The sequence below is a fragment of the Myotis brandtii genome, unplaced genomic scaffold (genome assembly GCF_000412655.1).
Source record: "Myotis brandtii unplaced genomic scaffold, ASM41265v1 scaffold112, whole genome shotgun sequence".
NCBI lineage: Eukaryota > Metazoa > Chordata > Mammalia > Chiroptera > Vespertilionidae > Myotis > Myotis brandtii.
The window spans coordinates 10,778,519-10,794,730 of record NW_005353838.1 but is presented as its reverse complement, the minus strand read 5'-3'; the positions used below and the strand labels follow the sequence as shown (position 1 = coordinate 10,794,730).

The following is a 16,212-nucleotide window of genomic DNA, read 5'->3' as shown; positions in this document are numbered from 1 at the left end:
TGAGAATGGAAAGCAGAATATCCTCTCAAGAGAAAGACATTCCAATCAAGAGTTTTCCCAAACCTCATTCTTTTTGCTGGGCTAGGATATCCACCTTTGTTAACAGAAGAGCAAAGTTTATTATAAACAAGAAGAGAAGTGGTTTAAAAGAGCAGAGGATCATGGGCGCATTGCCTGCCACTGGGTCACCCAGACTTACTCTCATAATTAAGGCTCTTAGAACTGGCTTGATTGCTCCCTAATTTTGTGGTTTCACTAAATCTCACTGGAACCCTGAGAAAAGTCCTTGCCTTCTGGGCTCACGCAAGCACAAAACCACCCCTGATAGCTGTGAGCAGGCCAGCTAGGGCGGGTAGGCTTTATCTCTTTGTTTAAATGAACATTCCTTCCTTTACTTTTTGTCTAATAGAATTTCAGCCTTTTTGGACCTTCATATCCTGGCTGGATCTTCAGTCTGATCAGAGTCTATTTCTCCTCTTCCCTAACCCCAAATCCAAACTCTGAGCTCGAGATGTTATGATTGACAGGCCTTTCATGGGTTGGCTAAAATAAAAATACACTCCTCACCTGTTCTCAAAGCATTTAAATCCCACCTTGATCTGCCCTTTGCCTGCTCCCCAACCTGTAAGTCTCCCTGATTCCAAGCTTGGATGCTTATTATTCCCACTAGAGGCCTGATGCACGAAATTCGTGCAAGGGGCTCAGCCCTTGCAGCCTCTTGCAGTCTTGGCTGGCACTCGCAGCCCCAGCTTTGACCGGAAGGTTGTCAGGATGGTTGTTCTGCTGTTAGGTCTAATTAGCATGTTAGCTCTTTATTATATAGGATGCCTACCACATACTTTCTTACCTCTGAGTCTCTGTTTAGTCTGACCCCTCAGCATTGAATTTCTCTTTCCTTATTTTCTTTTTCTTCTTGTTCAACGTTAATCATAAATTATAGTGTTAGAGTTGACATGGAAAGATAAAAGCCAAAAGTCAAGAATAGCCTGAAGTCACACTTTGGTTACCTAAAAGGAGGAGGACTCAAATGGAAGTAGAGTGTGCTAGCAAAGTGAAACCAGGGGCAAAGTATCAGGAAGTGAGTCAGCAAAGCTAAGCAGAAACAGAAATTGTAAACAGAGTTTGGCATATAATTCGATATTGGGCCCAACAGAAATTGGCCAAGAAGCAAGACAAAGCACCCACAATCAGGATGTTTGGATAATATTTTTAGTGTTAAAAACACACACACAAAATTCAACTAAGTATATATTAAATACCTTATGGGCTTTATTCAACAATTTATGAATCAGGAACCTTCCCTTAATAGATAGAAAGGAGCTCTGCTGATCTATACAAAATGAAAGACTTACATAGGCAAAAGGGAGTGGGAACAAGGAAGTTATACTAGCAAAAGCAGGGTGCTCGTGGCATGGTCACTATGTTTTAGGGGATGGAGGGGTCTATTAGGCAGATTGCCTCACTAGTACTGACCAAGTGCTTCCTGTTAAGATTCCCTTTCTAGGAGAGGTTGAAACTGTGATTAGTCTTGGTTTGGTGACATGAGGCTTAGCATAAATGACTCTATTTTGGGGCCTGTTGTCTTATTTTCAGCAGAGGTCAGTACATTGGGCAGAGAGGGTCTATCTAAAGCTCTCTGTCTCCATTCTAGCCTAGAGGGCAAGCCTGTGCAGATCTTAGTTGACAGCCTTGAGAGTCAGCATCAGTACAGATTCCTTCTCTAGGAAGCTGTTTGATCCCTTTAGCACTTACCTTTCTCTCCTTTTCTCATGGAACATTGCTTAGTGCTCAATTAAAGAATATTCTCCATCCTTCCTGGCATTTCAGTCATTCACATGTCAGACTTCTCTACATGTCTGATTTCCCCACAGCTGTGAACTTCTCAAAGACAGGGGCCATGGAATATTCATTTCTGGATTTCCTGCAGCACCCAGTAGAGGGGTCTGGGAAAATGGAATTCAATGCAGCTAGTTTTTGTTGGGTCAATGGATGATTCCACTAAATGGAAGCTGGCAGCAAAATGTTACCCTGTGTCAGCCCTTGCTGGACTTCTAAATTGCTGTTGTGTATAAGTGACTTGCAGATTGACTGGGAAGTCATGAGTCAGTCTCTACTGCATGATCATCTTCAAGACAACAGAGTCAATAAAATTTTATGGGAAGACTCCTGGTTCTGAGGCAACAGAGAAATGATGGGCACAACTTCATGAAAGATGGATGCAGTGCTGCAGTTCTCAAGTGTTTGGAGGGAAACAGTCTGATTCACACTAATGTGTGAATGTCTGCCAACTATTACCACATTCAGGGGGTCTATTTGCTTGTAAGCATCAAGACCCAATAAGACAAACAGGAGTTTGCAGCAAAGAAATTAAGGGTTTCTTTTTAGGAAGTGGTCCACATCTGCCTGCAGTCACAGACGAGCTAAGACAAACAGGAGTTTGCAGCAAAGAAATTAAGGGTTTATTTTTAGGAAGTGTCCACATCTGCCTGCAGTCACAGGTGAGCCAGGGCTCAAAAACCTGGCTCCCTCATGGCTTCCAGTGGGTGGGTTATATGGTGGTGGTGGTGGTGGGGGAACATCATTAATCATGGTGACTAATGAAATGAATTGTCACAGAAACAGTTAAGGGAAATGATGTTAATGTGATACCACTGATACCACTGGTATGGATGTATTTCTACCCAAGCCCGCCCATCTTGAAAAGTAGTCACTTCTTATCTATAACTATGCAGTACTTTTGAAAACTGAGTGGGTTAAACATGTTAAGGGCTGCAACCCATTTCCTTGAGGCATTCCTGCTACCTTGTGGAGAGCGGCTACAGTGTTTGGACAGGTTCAAGCCTCGGACTAATGAGAACGCACAGTCCTCTCATTGCCACTTGCAAGACCCAACTTGGAGGGCAGAGCCCTCCCAGCACAATTATAGCCAACAGCTATAGTTGTAAGCTTGAACCTATGGTCCGAACACAGGGCCCCACATGCCTGAGTGATGTGGGCTTGATAGAGTTCAGGTGCATGTAATTGAGTAGGATCGAAACTCACGAGAATGTTGTAAACATCTTGACCATGCCCTTACATTGCCTCGTGGAATCTGGCTATAAAATAAAGACACAGCTTGTAGTCTGTGGTGCTGTCTCTCCATCTGGGAGCAGTGTCCCACCCAGACCCAGCTTTTTCTCTTGTCTGTCTTTTCTTCATCCTTCACTGCCCCCTCTCAGGGTCCTTGAACCTGGCTGAGCTGGCGAGGCACATAAGGCGCCCTGGGGCTGAGTATGCCATGGCCGTGCCGGCTCGCCACACTACCTGGGATCCTGGGGCAACATCACCTCACCCTACAAGGTAGCTGGCTTTTGCATTCTGTTCCAGGAATAAGAGGAACCACTGGTTGTTTTTGTTATACACACGTCTGCATGTTTTAAAATGTATCTGAAAACAGCTGGGTATTTTGTTTGTTCTAAATATTTTAGATTTGTGATCTTATTTTCCTTGTAGGCAACTTGAAGCCTCTTTTTTTCATAGTCCGTTTAAATAGGCTGTTCTCATTAAAGAGCCTTGGGGAGTATTTGGGAGGAATCCATGGGAGCATTTGCTAATGGAATGTGTGTGTGTGTGTGTGTGTGTGTGTGAATGCAGGTGGTGATATTGACTTCAGGAACTTAAGCACAGTTTTCCCAGACAGACAGTGTGGACAGGATGTCATGAACTGAATCCCTCATCTTCCCACTCAAAATCTCTTCCTCCTAGTTTTTCTCATCTCAGTTCAGGGCAACTCAGTCTTTCCAGTTACTCAGGTCAAAGAGTCTTGGCTCCTTTCCTTTTACAGGAAATCACCTGGGCTATATCTTCTAAATTAATCTGGAATCCTGTTGTTTCTCATGATCTCACTACTATCCTGGGGGATGAGCCACCTCCAGCCATGCCTGGCCAATTGCTACAGCCCCTTCATGAATCATGGTGCTTGCATCTCTGCACCCCTCTCCCACACTGTGTTCTCATATGACAGCCAGTGGCTTTATTTTATTTATTTTAAATTTAAATACCATCATGTCACTCCAGCAGCTTCCCACTTCTCTCAGAATAAAACACTTCAGTGTTTACAAGCCCCTGCTGACATGGCCCTCCTGCTGCCCCCACCGAGGTTCTCCCCCTGCAGCTCCTCCTGCTTCCTCCTGCCTCGCTGGGCTCCCCAGCGCTGGTGTCCTGGCCCTTCCTCCAACCAGGCAAGGAAACTCCCATCTGAGGGCTTTCACTCTAGCTGTGCCCTCTGCTGAGAAAGCACTTTCTCCAGAGAGCCCAGTGGCTCATCCCCTCACTTCCTCATCTTGGCTCAAATCTCTTACTCATGGAGGCCTACCCAGACCTTGTTCAATACTGCACATGGACTCCTGCCCTGCATGGAACCCATAAGTCCCCAAACCTTCTCTACTTGTCTTTGTTTGACAGCTTTATCACCTTCTAACAAACCAGATTATGTGCCGATTTATTGTCTATTGGTGATAAACAGAATAAAATACATGATACACCACCACCATCATTAACATTGGAGCTCCCTCTCACCCCACTACCATACTAATTGACCTGTTTAGAAGAATGTTAGGTATAGAGTAGGCCTGCCCAATAAATAGTTGCTGATTAAACGAACAAATCACTATCTCATAGTTTTTATTGCTCTTATAAATGGGATCTTTTTTAGGAAATGTGATTGGCTATTGCTGCTCTATAGCAGCAATTTTCAACCTATGTGCAGCAAGAAATTTTAAAACATGCAATATATGACTATTTAGTCAAGGGCACTAACTTCTTTTCCCTTAGATTGTCAAATAAAAAAATGACAATAGCCAACACAATAACCCTTTAGTGTGAATGCCTTGTTTTGAACCATAAATATATAGGTAATGCAATAGAGTTACACCTTATTGGTAACGTCTCATAATAAGGTTGCATCTGATTGGTTAATTCTTGGTACCAGAAATCCTTATATACAAGTATAGGCAACTGGCTATTTTAAAAGTCACTTTGGGGCCTGGCTGCATGGGTGCGCACCATGGCCGCAGTGCCCACCATCTGGCTCCTGGAGCTCTGCTCGCTCCTGGCCCCCTGAGCTCCCTCGCTGCTGGCCCAGGGCCAGGCCATCCGGAGGCGCTCAACATCCCAGGCTCTGTACTCCTTCGAGAAGCTGAGGCTGGGAGATGCGAACCTCATTTTCTTCTGTCAGATGGGCAAGCAGGGCTTGCAGACCACACAGCTGGCCCTGGGGCTTGGATACAGAGGGGCTCACAACTACGCAGGGGCCTATAGGCAGTGGTTTCAGAAAGGAGGCTGGGGAGAAGGTGGCCTGCTGAGCCCACCCCCAGAGTTCCTCTACGAATGGGGTAGGGAAAGGCCTTGTAGTGCTATGCACGCAAAAGCACCAAATAAAGAGTGTTTAATCTAAAAACTCACTTTGGAGCAAAAGAGGTAGGTAGGTAATTACTATTATTATTATGATTTTTTGCAAATCATTAAAATTATACTTTTTTTTAGATCAGAATTTTAGTAACTAGTTTATGTGGCCCATAAGATGAAAAAGGTTGAAATTGCTGCTATATATGAATGTTACAGATTTTCTTATATTGATCCAATATATAGCAACTTTGATGAATTCTATTATTGACTTAAATTATTTTTCTAGATTCTCTTGGTTTGTATATGTAGAAAATCATACATCTACACATAATGGCAATAATGTTTCATTGTTGCTATTCATAATACATTTATTTATTTACTCTACAGTAAAATGAAGACTAGCAGTGGTTTCAGTGACCACTCTGTCTTGTTGCTGACTTTAAATAGAATGAGTCAAATGCTTCATCATTAAATATGATGTTTCTCGAGTTTTCTTTTTTTTGTATTGTTTTGTTTTTTGACTATTTTTTCTCTCATTTTGGATTAAAAGAAACTGCGATTGACACTGAATTCTATTAATGACTATTTCTGCATCTATTGAGATGGTCATATGGTTTTTCTCTTCTATTTTATTTGGTGAATTACATTTCTTTCTTTCTCAATATATTTAATTTACCTTTTGACCATATATTTTCATGGTTCAAAAAAATTAAAAGTGCATAAGGCCTATAATAAAAAATTTCTTTTTCATCTCTATTCCCACCTTGCCTTCTCCCCAGCCCTACTCTAGACTCACCTGTTGAAACTCCTGCCCACCCTTAAAATCCAATAAGAGGACTTATAAGATTCCCCATATCAGGACTGATTTTTCTTTCCAGTCAATATTTGTTGTGTTTTCTATTTGAACTTACAATTGTCTCCTTTGTATTACTTTGATAATCTAATAATGCTTTTTAGATTGTGTCACATTCAGTGTAGGAGAGTTATAGAGTGCCCATCCCACGGTCATTTGCAGCTGGTTCACAGATTATTGAGGGTGGAGTAAGAGTCCTATGCATGTACATAGTGAATAGGTGAAAACCAGAGCCTATACAAAGGGAGATGAGTTGAAGAAATTCTAGCCTTGACTGGATTTTGTTAGAAGACAATTTCTTTCAAACCATTAGAAGTAGGATTTTTCCTATAATAAAGGTATAGAGCACAAATATTATACATGTGGTTATAAAATGTTTGCAGAGAAAGTTAATGATAACCACATAGGTATATAGAAAAGTTTGGGAAAGCAAAATCTAACCAGTTTTGAACCTTCTACCTGCCTTTAAAAAAACAACAGCTTTCTGCTTCCTTTTTATATCAGCAGTTTATTTGACACAATAATGTGAAGAAAGTACAAAGTAGAAATTCTCCTGTTTCTTTATGAATTAAGGCTAAGATTTTCGACATTGCACCAAGGCTGTTTTAGACGAGATCAGGTGCATTCAGGGTAGTATGCTGTAGACACACCAGGGCTATTTTAAACTCATGATGGATTGGTGTATCAATCATGTAAGGAATATAAGGGTAAAGAAGTTTATTTGCCACAGCTTAACACAACACAATACTTTTTAAACAAATTAAGTGTTTTGTAAAACTGAAATTAAATTTTAGATTTGGGAGTCATTAATACAATAATGTAATTTTCACAGAATCAAATTAGTTAAAAATTTAAGGTTAAGACTATTAATATATAACATAGCCCCTACACTTATTGGTATGATCACTCAGAAACTATTCTAGGTCTATCACTACTTATTCTAGTATAGTGGTTTCAAAATTTGACTGGTTATAGGTATTACTGTTTTTTTTCCTAATTTCAAATAAAATGCTTCATATTTTAAAAAATACATACTCTTCCACCGTACCAATAATAGTTGTGACTCAGTGGGTTATGGGGTGAGTGTGGAAATAATGTGTTTTTAAAATTTCCTAGGAGATACCGATAGCCAGATTTCAGAGCCGTTGTTCTAGTCTGTATCTGATGTTCATGTGGGTAAAATATATGTAGATTCTACCTCCCTTCTCAACTTAGTCTATTTTATTTAGGGAAATATTCACAAGAAGTGAACATCTAAACCTATTAATTTCCCCTAAATTACATGTTGGGCTCCTGAAGATATCTCCAACAGATTCTCTAGAAAATGAGAAAGTAAATCTTTTGAGAACATCAGTATAAACTGGGACCATGTAGTCAGCCAGTGGCACCATCTGATTGTAGATAAACTCTGTTAGATAAAAATAATTTGGTCAGCTAGACTTTTACTAATTTTGATTAAAAATGGAAATGCAAACCCACCCAATATGTCTCTGCTTCTTACTTAATCACCTCAGAAAAGATGTGATGAAGAGAAACAAGAAATTTAATAAAAACAAGGACCAGATGCTAAAGAAAAAGGAATGATTCTTGGAAAACACAAATCTAGAGAAACTTTCTCCTATGTAATTACATTTTCATCTAAAAACTATGTTGAACTATGTGTGAAAGGAAAAAGTAAATGTATTGCTGCCCTAATCGTTTCGAAGACTTGCTCATGAGTGCAATTTGTTAGGATTTTAAAATTTATTCTGCCACACATCCATTTGCTTCAGTATTAGCAGCAAGCACCCTGCTTTGTGTAGCCGAAGTGGCCAAGCACCAAATAGAATAAGGGAAACAAAAAACTTCCAAGCTGTTTCTGCCCCCGCATTGCGGCTTTAGGAATAGTTGAATGGACTGAGAAAAAAAGAAAATAGTAACTATTACTCAAAAATTACTTTGGTGATATCTGTCATTTCTATTATACACTGTCAGTCCCAATCCTGATAGGGTTAATTTTTGGAAAATACAGCTAAAAACTAAAATTTTGGTGGGGCCTACAATCCAGGAATCTGAAATACAGCCAGTTCAACATTGAATTTACAGATGATCCACTAGAAGCAGAAGCCTGGGTAAAGTGGTGGTGGCTGCCAGGCACCGCAGGGAGGTAAGGCTTAGAAAAGCAAAGTGCCCCGCGTGAGACCACTTAGGAAGTTTGCGATGAAAAGTGCACTTCTAGCTGCAGTTCTCTGCTCTTACCCGAAAGCTCTACCCTAAGTGGTAGCTATGCTTCTCTGCCTATGGCCAGGAGGCGAAACACCATGCTGCTTTCATCTCTAGGTGATGCTCGGTGTCACAGTTCTTCCTGTTTGCAATCTGAGCCTTTGCTGAAATGTAGCACAGTGAGGGCAAAGTTCAAGTGGCCGGTGGGGTGAGACCCATCTCTCTTGTATGGCCCTTGATTTGTGTAAGTCAAAGTAGAAATGCCCAGAAAAGGGAGCATGAGAGGAAACTGTGGTCCAGTTTGCAATCCCACTCAACACCATCAGTTTCAGCTTTTCCAGGGCTCGCTGCCAATCTTCAAAAGCATCCACAGCTCTTCTAAAAGAAACCCTGCTCAAAACACACTTTCAAATGTTCTCTGATGAAAATTGCCAGGTTAATTTGTGTGTACCATCTGTTAAGGCAGTCATGTAAAATTCTAGGATTTTGTGTCAGTGAGTTCATTCTCCTGGGTGCTGAGCCACATGGGACTGTATATTTAGAGAGCCAACAGGAAATGGGTTCTACCTAATGCGAAGGCCTAGGGCAGAGCCCCGCTAACAGGAACTGCCAGTGAACTTGACACGTGCTTCTGCCAGATGTGATTTTGGCTGGTATTCTTCACCACTGAAATTTTCTTAGTAGTTTACAAATATATTCTCTGTTGCTTCTTGTCCACTTTCTCCCGCTTAAAAGTTACATTCTAAAGTCAGCTGTATAGTGCAAATATTTCACCACCTGGGGTTGAATCATTAATTAAATCTCCCCATGTACAGAGACGTTCTCATGTGGGAAAAAAAAAGCTCAAGAAAACATACTGTGATTCCACTGTTTCTTTTCTAATGGTGTAGCTAATATTTTTTTTTTACTTTTTAAAATCTACTTGCTGGATATTTTTATGCCAATCCATAACTTCATTTGAAGAGCTAACCTGGGACTGTTAAAAAAAAAAAAAAGGAAAGAAGAAATTATTTTCACCTTCTCGTCTATCAGCACTAATCCTCTTAAAAGTGCCCTTTCAATCAAGCGGTCCAAGAGAAGCTCAATTTTCTCAGCAAATAGAATACTGAAATGTACAGTTTAAAAGGGTTACTACTGTGAGTGAAAAAGGGAAATAACGGCATGACCCACGGATACACCCGGGCCAGGAACACACTGTGCCACACGTCTGTATTGGGCCAGAGATACGAATGCAGCCCTGGCCGACTGAAAAGCCAAGGAAATGGCAGGTGTTTGGTGGGGACAAGTACTGGAAATATTTTTATTGCAAAGTGACTGAAACTCAGTCAGAGGTCGAACACTTAGCAGGCAGGCAGCCAGGGCTTAGAGAAAACGGACCAAGATTATCACCAGTGGGTTCCTCCAGCCTTGACAACAATGACAATGACAGTTTTAAAATAGTTTGATGAATTTAACTGACTCTGGAAAGTTTTATCTTAAAAAGTGTCCCCTAAGAAAAACGACGGGAGAAATACATCATCAAAATGGTATAGAAATGCACCAGAAACTGCCTATAGATTGCCCAAAGAAAACAGAACCAATTTTTCTTAGAAGATTGAAGAGAAATATTGAATAGACCCAGCTTCATTTAATACCCACAGCGTTCATGTGAGAATGGAATTAAGAAGACTGGGGATGGTGAATAAGAAAAGATAAGGAGCACAAAATGGTCCTTCACTGTGTCCTTGGAAGGTCACAGCCCACTTTTTACAGCACAATGTGAAGCACCAGGTTACAGTGGGGTTTCAGACGTGGCTCTCCTCCAGAAGTCTCTCTTTAACATTGTTTGCAAAATGTGTACGACAGGCAGGTTTATGCACACTGTTAGAGAACAGATATTCTCTTCTTATTCATAGCAAAGAGTTTTATTATTTTGGTACAGTTGCTAAGCAAAATTAAGCTTGAATTTGAGCTGTTAACTCTCAATTATATCTATAATAGCATTGCATTTATTTAGAAGCAATGAGGTTTCTGATTTCAAGTCAGAAAATCCCAGGGCCATATACAACTTTGATCATTTTCATGGCCTTATCCAGGCCTTCTGGAAGTTTCACCTCTATCATTTGAAGCTAATATGTTTAATCTTTCTGTGGTTTAAAAAAACACTGTATATAACCGGTATAAAGAGCTAAGGCAGGATACTGGTTGGGAGAGCAGATTCTAGGGTCAAACCTCCTGAGTTTGAATTGTGACTCTGTCAGTTACTATCGTGGAGACCTTGGGCAAGTTCCGCCTCAGTTACCCCATCAGTAAAATGAAGATAATACTAGATCCTACCTTGTAAGGGTGTGGTGAAGATTACATGAGATAATGCATGTAAATCATGTGGCACAGCGCTGGCATTTAGAAAGGAAAAGCAACCCTTACTGTTTGGCAAACAGTTAAGCCAACACCCTAGAGCAGTGATGGCGAACCTTTTGAGCTCGGCGTGTCAGCATTTTGAAAAACCCTAACTTAACTCTGGTGCCGTGTCACGTATAGAAATTTTTTGATATTTGCAACCATAGTAAAACAAAGACTTATATTTTTGATATTTATTTTATATATTTAAATGCCATTTAACAAGGAAAAATCAACCAAAAAAATGAGTTCGCGTGTCACCTCTGACACGCGTGCCATAGGTTCGCCATCACTGTCCTAGAGCTTAGTGTTGTCCAGGCTGAGTGGATTTCTCCACATCCTCATTTTGTCTCCATTCTCCTTCCCCCTGGCTCCCCCGGCTTCCCCCAGGGTTTCTGTATTTCTTACGTGGTAGTCCTCTAATGAGCACAAAAGGTTCTGGTCAATGTCAAACTTTTTTAAAAGAATTACCTGCTTTAACACATTAAGCGCCTCTTCACCTGAGTTCACTGAGGATTAATGCCCACAAATCTGAACTGACAGTAAAGGAGGGAATGGACACAAAGGACAGGAAATGGACTGGTTGAGGAGCTGGAGGAATAGGAACAAAACAACAAAACAAAACAAAACAAAACAAAAAAGGAAACAGAAAGACTTGTGAAAGCAGGTGAGCACGTAGATGATCCAGCTGCTCTTCACAACAACAATGTGTTTCTCAATATTGTTCCAACTGCAGCACTGGTCCCTGAGATGATTAGCAAATAAATGGTTTCTTGGTCAAAAAAGTGTATTCAAAGTGTTTCATACCACGTTTCCCTCCAGGAGTCTCAGTGGACATGAACATGTTAAAGTTCTGAGAAGTACTGCAGTAAAGAAACCTGCTTTATTTTGTTTATTTTGATTAATACTAATTAATACATTTGGATACTCTTCCCACCGTTGTTATTTTACACCTGGGAAACAAGAACATCCATAAGTAAAGGACAAATGTCAGGGTACTCATGAACCATAATAACACTGATGAGAAGAAAAGTGGGACTAACTAGCATTTAATGAGCACCTATTAAGTGTGCCAGGAGTGTGCTAACTGCTTGGGAAATACTTGCTCTTTCTCAGAAAAGTTAAGGTAATGGTTTTAAGTGGGAGGGATATTTGCAAAGTGTTTTATGAAAGAACGTCATGGCACATGCTAGCTGTCCTTAAGCGGGGACAAAATAACTCTTTAAATAAGGAAGGATCTTGAGCACTCACACAGCCTCTCTTAGTGCCTAAGAGTATTGCTTTTGCACTCACTGAGAAGCTGGGAGATTTTGGAGTTTCTCTATCCTCACTTCCCTGGAATGTAGTATTATATACACACCTGTGAACTTGTCCTGATTCTGCTTCTTGTTGTATATGTAACCTTGAGCAACATACTCCTCTGAGCCTATGTAAATACTGGAAAAATGATGTCATCTAACTGAAGTTGTAAGGTTTATACATACAAGGCACAGGTTTATAACAGCTGCTAAAAAATGCCAATCCCTTAATCTGCTGTCCTTACTATATTTTTTATGTCAATTGATTATTTTTTTAATGTTTTTAATTTATTTTTTATGGATTTCAGAAAAAGGAAGGGAGAGGAAGGGATAGAAACATCAATGATGAAAGAGAAACATTGATCAGCTGCCTCCAGCATACCCCCAACTGGGGATCAAGCCCACAACCCAGCATGTGCCCTAACTGGGAATCAAACTGGCGAACTCTTGGTGCATGGGTCCATGCTCAACCACTGAGCCCCACTGGCTGGGTTCTACTGTCCTTACTTTTGTATCCATTGATCAAAGTGTCATTCTCTTACACAAATACTAGAACAGGTTCTTTGGAGTCCATAAAATCATATGTACTCTTTCTACCTTCAATACCCACTAATTGTCATTTAATTATTACCAGATTGTCTCTGTGTATATGTTTGTAGGACCAACATATATATTTAACAATGTAAGTATTTATAAAAATTATATAAAATAGCAATTTATGTATTTATTGTTAAAGGAAAGAGCTACATTTTATTTTTTATTTATATTCCCCAAGACCTCTATTCTAGCCTAGAGCTAGGTACATAGTATTTGGTATGTCTTGTGAAATGAATGAATGAAAATAGTAGTGGTAAATTGCAATAAAATTATACTTATTTTATCCAATATAATATAATAAATGTAACTTAATAATAGAACATTTTGCACTAGGGAACAAGCCAGGTTGGAGTCAGACTGCCATTTTGAAATTTGGTGCTAAATTTCTGATGCTTTACAAACAACCTATGTTAGCACTGGATCTCAGCTAAGATGGAAGGTAGAGAATTCACAGATGAGAATGGATCTGGCTTCTGTTCTTGGCAAGAAATTTGAATTTCCCTTCAAATAAATTGACTGTTAATGTGTTCGGTTGACACCAACTCCTATTTTCTTTCTTCTCTCCTTACTGTTTTTCATCCTCATGCAGAAGAACCTAAAAAGCTGCCTCTTTTCATTTTCTGAAATGTTTATATGTCATTAAGAGTGAAGCATTGAGAGGTGAAACAGGCCAGGAAGGAGGGGGTACTGCACAATTACAACGATTACTTTTGTGGAGAATAACAGCTGTTAACGTCAGTTTTAAGTGTAGGCAGATGCAAAAACAACAGCCATAAAAAATGAGATTTCCCTTCCTTTCTTGTGCATTTTTGCCCACATTGGCAGTGAGACTGAACCGTGGGAGACTTTTATATTTAAATGAGTAAAAGGTCAAAATGAGTTAGAAATTGAGAAGTGCTGTTGACTCCATTTCAGTGTGTTTTCTGGTCACATTAATGAGGAATGGAAGTGACCCGTGTTAAGGGCAACCAGACACTCCATCAGTCACACATCCCAAATGACCTGCCCCGTCTACATCATTTCCTCTCCCTTTTTAGCCTCTTTTTAAAATCTACATGTTGGTACTCATAGCTGGAATGTAGCATTTACTCCTTCTTGATTTGAAAGAATAATGACAGATTTATGATATGTTCAACACATCTAAATGCTCTCTGACTCTTACCGGAGATGATGAAAGGGTAGGAAGTATAAAATGGACTGAAGACAATGATCTCTCGTAGGAATGGAATGCCGCTGTTGAGAAGCTGAAGAGCGAGGCACTTGAGATTCTGCTGTCCAAAGACCACGTGGAGAAAGAACACCTACAGCTGTCTAACCAGAAACTGAATCGGCTTCAAGAAGAATTTGGTCAGCTCATTGCAGAGAGGAAAACCTGGTTAAAAAAGGCAAATGATTTCTTTAACAGCGCCAACAAGGTCAGTGAGCGAACAAGTTGGTCATTTTAGGTAAATGGGGCAGTTCATTAAGAGACCCATTACTTCAACAGGCTAGAGCACATCACAGAAAGGGAGATTTCATGAAGAGTTGCAAAATTGACGGCAGCAAAGAAGAGCTTCGAAATTATAGTCTTATTATGGCCATTATCTGGTTCTCAAAACTAAGAGACTCAATGCTTTGACATGTAAAAAGTCACTTTAAAAAAATTATTCAAAGGACTTTATAGAGCTGTCGTTGGTCTGTTTGGGAGTAGGGGGAATAATTGTGCTCACCACTGTAGTGCTTCTCATGGAGGAAGGGAATTATTATAAAATATACCAAGGTTAAAAAAATGTATCTTGAAGCTTTTACCCAAAGGTCTTTCTCTCTCTCTCTCTCTCTCTCTCTCTTCTCTCTCTCTCTCTTAAATCTTCTTTCATTATCTGGTAAAAAAATATGAATAGTGCAAGCCTTCTGCATGCAAACCTTAAGTCTAGAAACAGACACTTGACTTGACCTGCCTGCCTAGGTCTTGGCCTTTGAAGTCAGCTGAAGAGAGAGCTTTTCTTTGGGTGTCTCCAGGTCTTCTTCAGTTGGAGAATGCTCTGCTTCTCCTGGCTGATTCATTTCATGTTGATTACGGTGGCTGGCTCCTGCTCTATGGTGATGTCTACTTGTTCACATCACTTGCATAGGGCTCAGTGTCTGAGGCTGGCGACCTTATTTGAAACTTTTTTTCCTACCAGTCCTAATTGAATATACCCCTTCAAGCTGCCTTATTGGAATTTTTTGATACCTTAAGTATCACTGAATTTTTTAAAACTGGACAATGTGGCAGGAAATGAATGGGAGCCCCTAGAAGCTTGGTACAGTGTGATTTAAAGTCACAACATCAATGCTCTGAATACAATATCCAGGTATATATCAGCATAGTTACTTAATTGTGAACTCTTTTACTAATAGGAAACATTTTGAAAAGGATGAATAATAAAATTCCAAAATGGAGGTGCTGGAGTTACAGTTAAAGAGATATTTATTGACAAATTATTTGTCGCTTGGGCTTGGGATGTGTTTGTTGTAAGAGAAGAAACAAACGGCATATTACTGGAGCCATTGAGCTAATTAAACAGATAGTAGGTGCTAAGTTTCTGTTCAGCAGCCCTGTTTATGAAGAAGAGACTTTTTTTGTGTGTTGTTGTTAATCCTCACTTGAGGATATTTTTCTGTTGATTCTTTTTTAGAGTGGAAGGGAGAGACAGAGAGAGAAACATCAGTATAGGAGAGTAAAATAGTTTGGTTGCCTCCCGACCAGGGCCAGTGATTGAGCCTGCAACCGAGGTAAATGCTCTTGACCAGAATTGAACCCACAAACCTTCAATCCCCTGATCAATGTCCTAACCAATTAGACTAACGGGTTTGAGCTGAAGAAAAGACTTCTTAACTTGCATTACACCCTCATTCTACAAAATAAGGGGATCATCTGCCAATCAATTAATGCTGTTTCTAAGGAAAACAGTTAAAGAACCTGTTGCTATCAGAAAACAATGCTCCTAGTTCGGATCTATCCTATATAATAAAAGGCTAATATGCAAATTAACCCAATTGCAGAATGACCGGTCGCTATGATGCACGCTGACCACCAGGGGGCAGATGCTCAATGCAGGAGAAGCTGAAGAGCGAGGCACTTGAGATTCTGCTGTCCAAGGACCACGGTGTATTTTCTGGTCACATTAATGGGGAATGGAAGTGCCCTCTCACAGGGGGAGTGCCACTAAGCCAGAAGCCGAGCTCACCGCTGGCGAGCGCAGCGGCAGTGGCGGGAGCCTCTCCTGTCTCCGTGGCAGTCTGACATCCCTTGAAGGCTCCCAGACTACAAGAGGGCGCAGGCCAGACTGAGGGATCCCCCATCCCGAGTGCACGAATTTCATGCACTGGTCCTCTAGTAGTTTATAGGCTTGCAAAATGGAGAGTTCTTTTTCTTCTCTCGCTTTCATTCTCTCTCTTTCTGGGTCTTGCTTTCTCTGCTCTTATTATTTGTTACCTTTCCAGGGAAATTTTTTTCCCCTGATAGTCATGGTCTTG

The 16,212-nt window shown here is 40.4% G+C and overlaps 1 protein-coding gene across 2 annotated transcripts in view; it reads left to right on the top strand.

Annotated features, from left to right (window-relative positions):
* CCDC141 (coiled-coil domain containing 141) overlaps positions 1-16,212 on the top strand; it is a 164,082-nt gene that overhangs the window by 74,556 nt on the left and 73,314 nt on the right. For both annotated transcript variants that reach the window (XM_005857641.2, XM_014546421.1), the window contains exon 7: positions 13,935-14,129. In XM_005857641.2, coding sequence (XP_005857703.1) covers positions 13,935-14,129 — 195 coding nt within the window. The remainder of the gene's footprint in view (positions 1-13,934; positions 14,130-16,212) is intronic.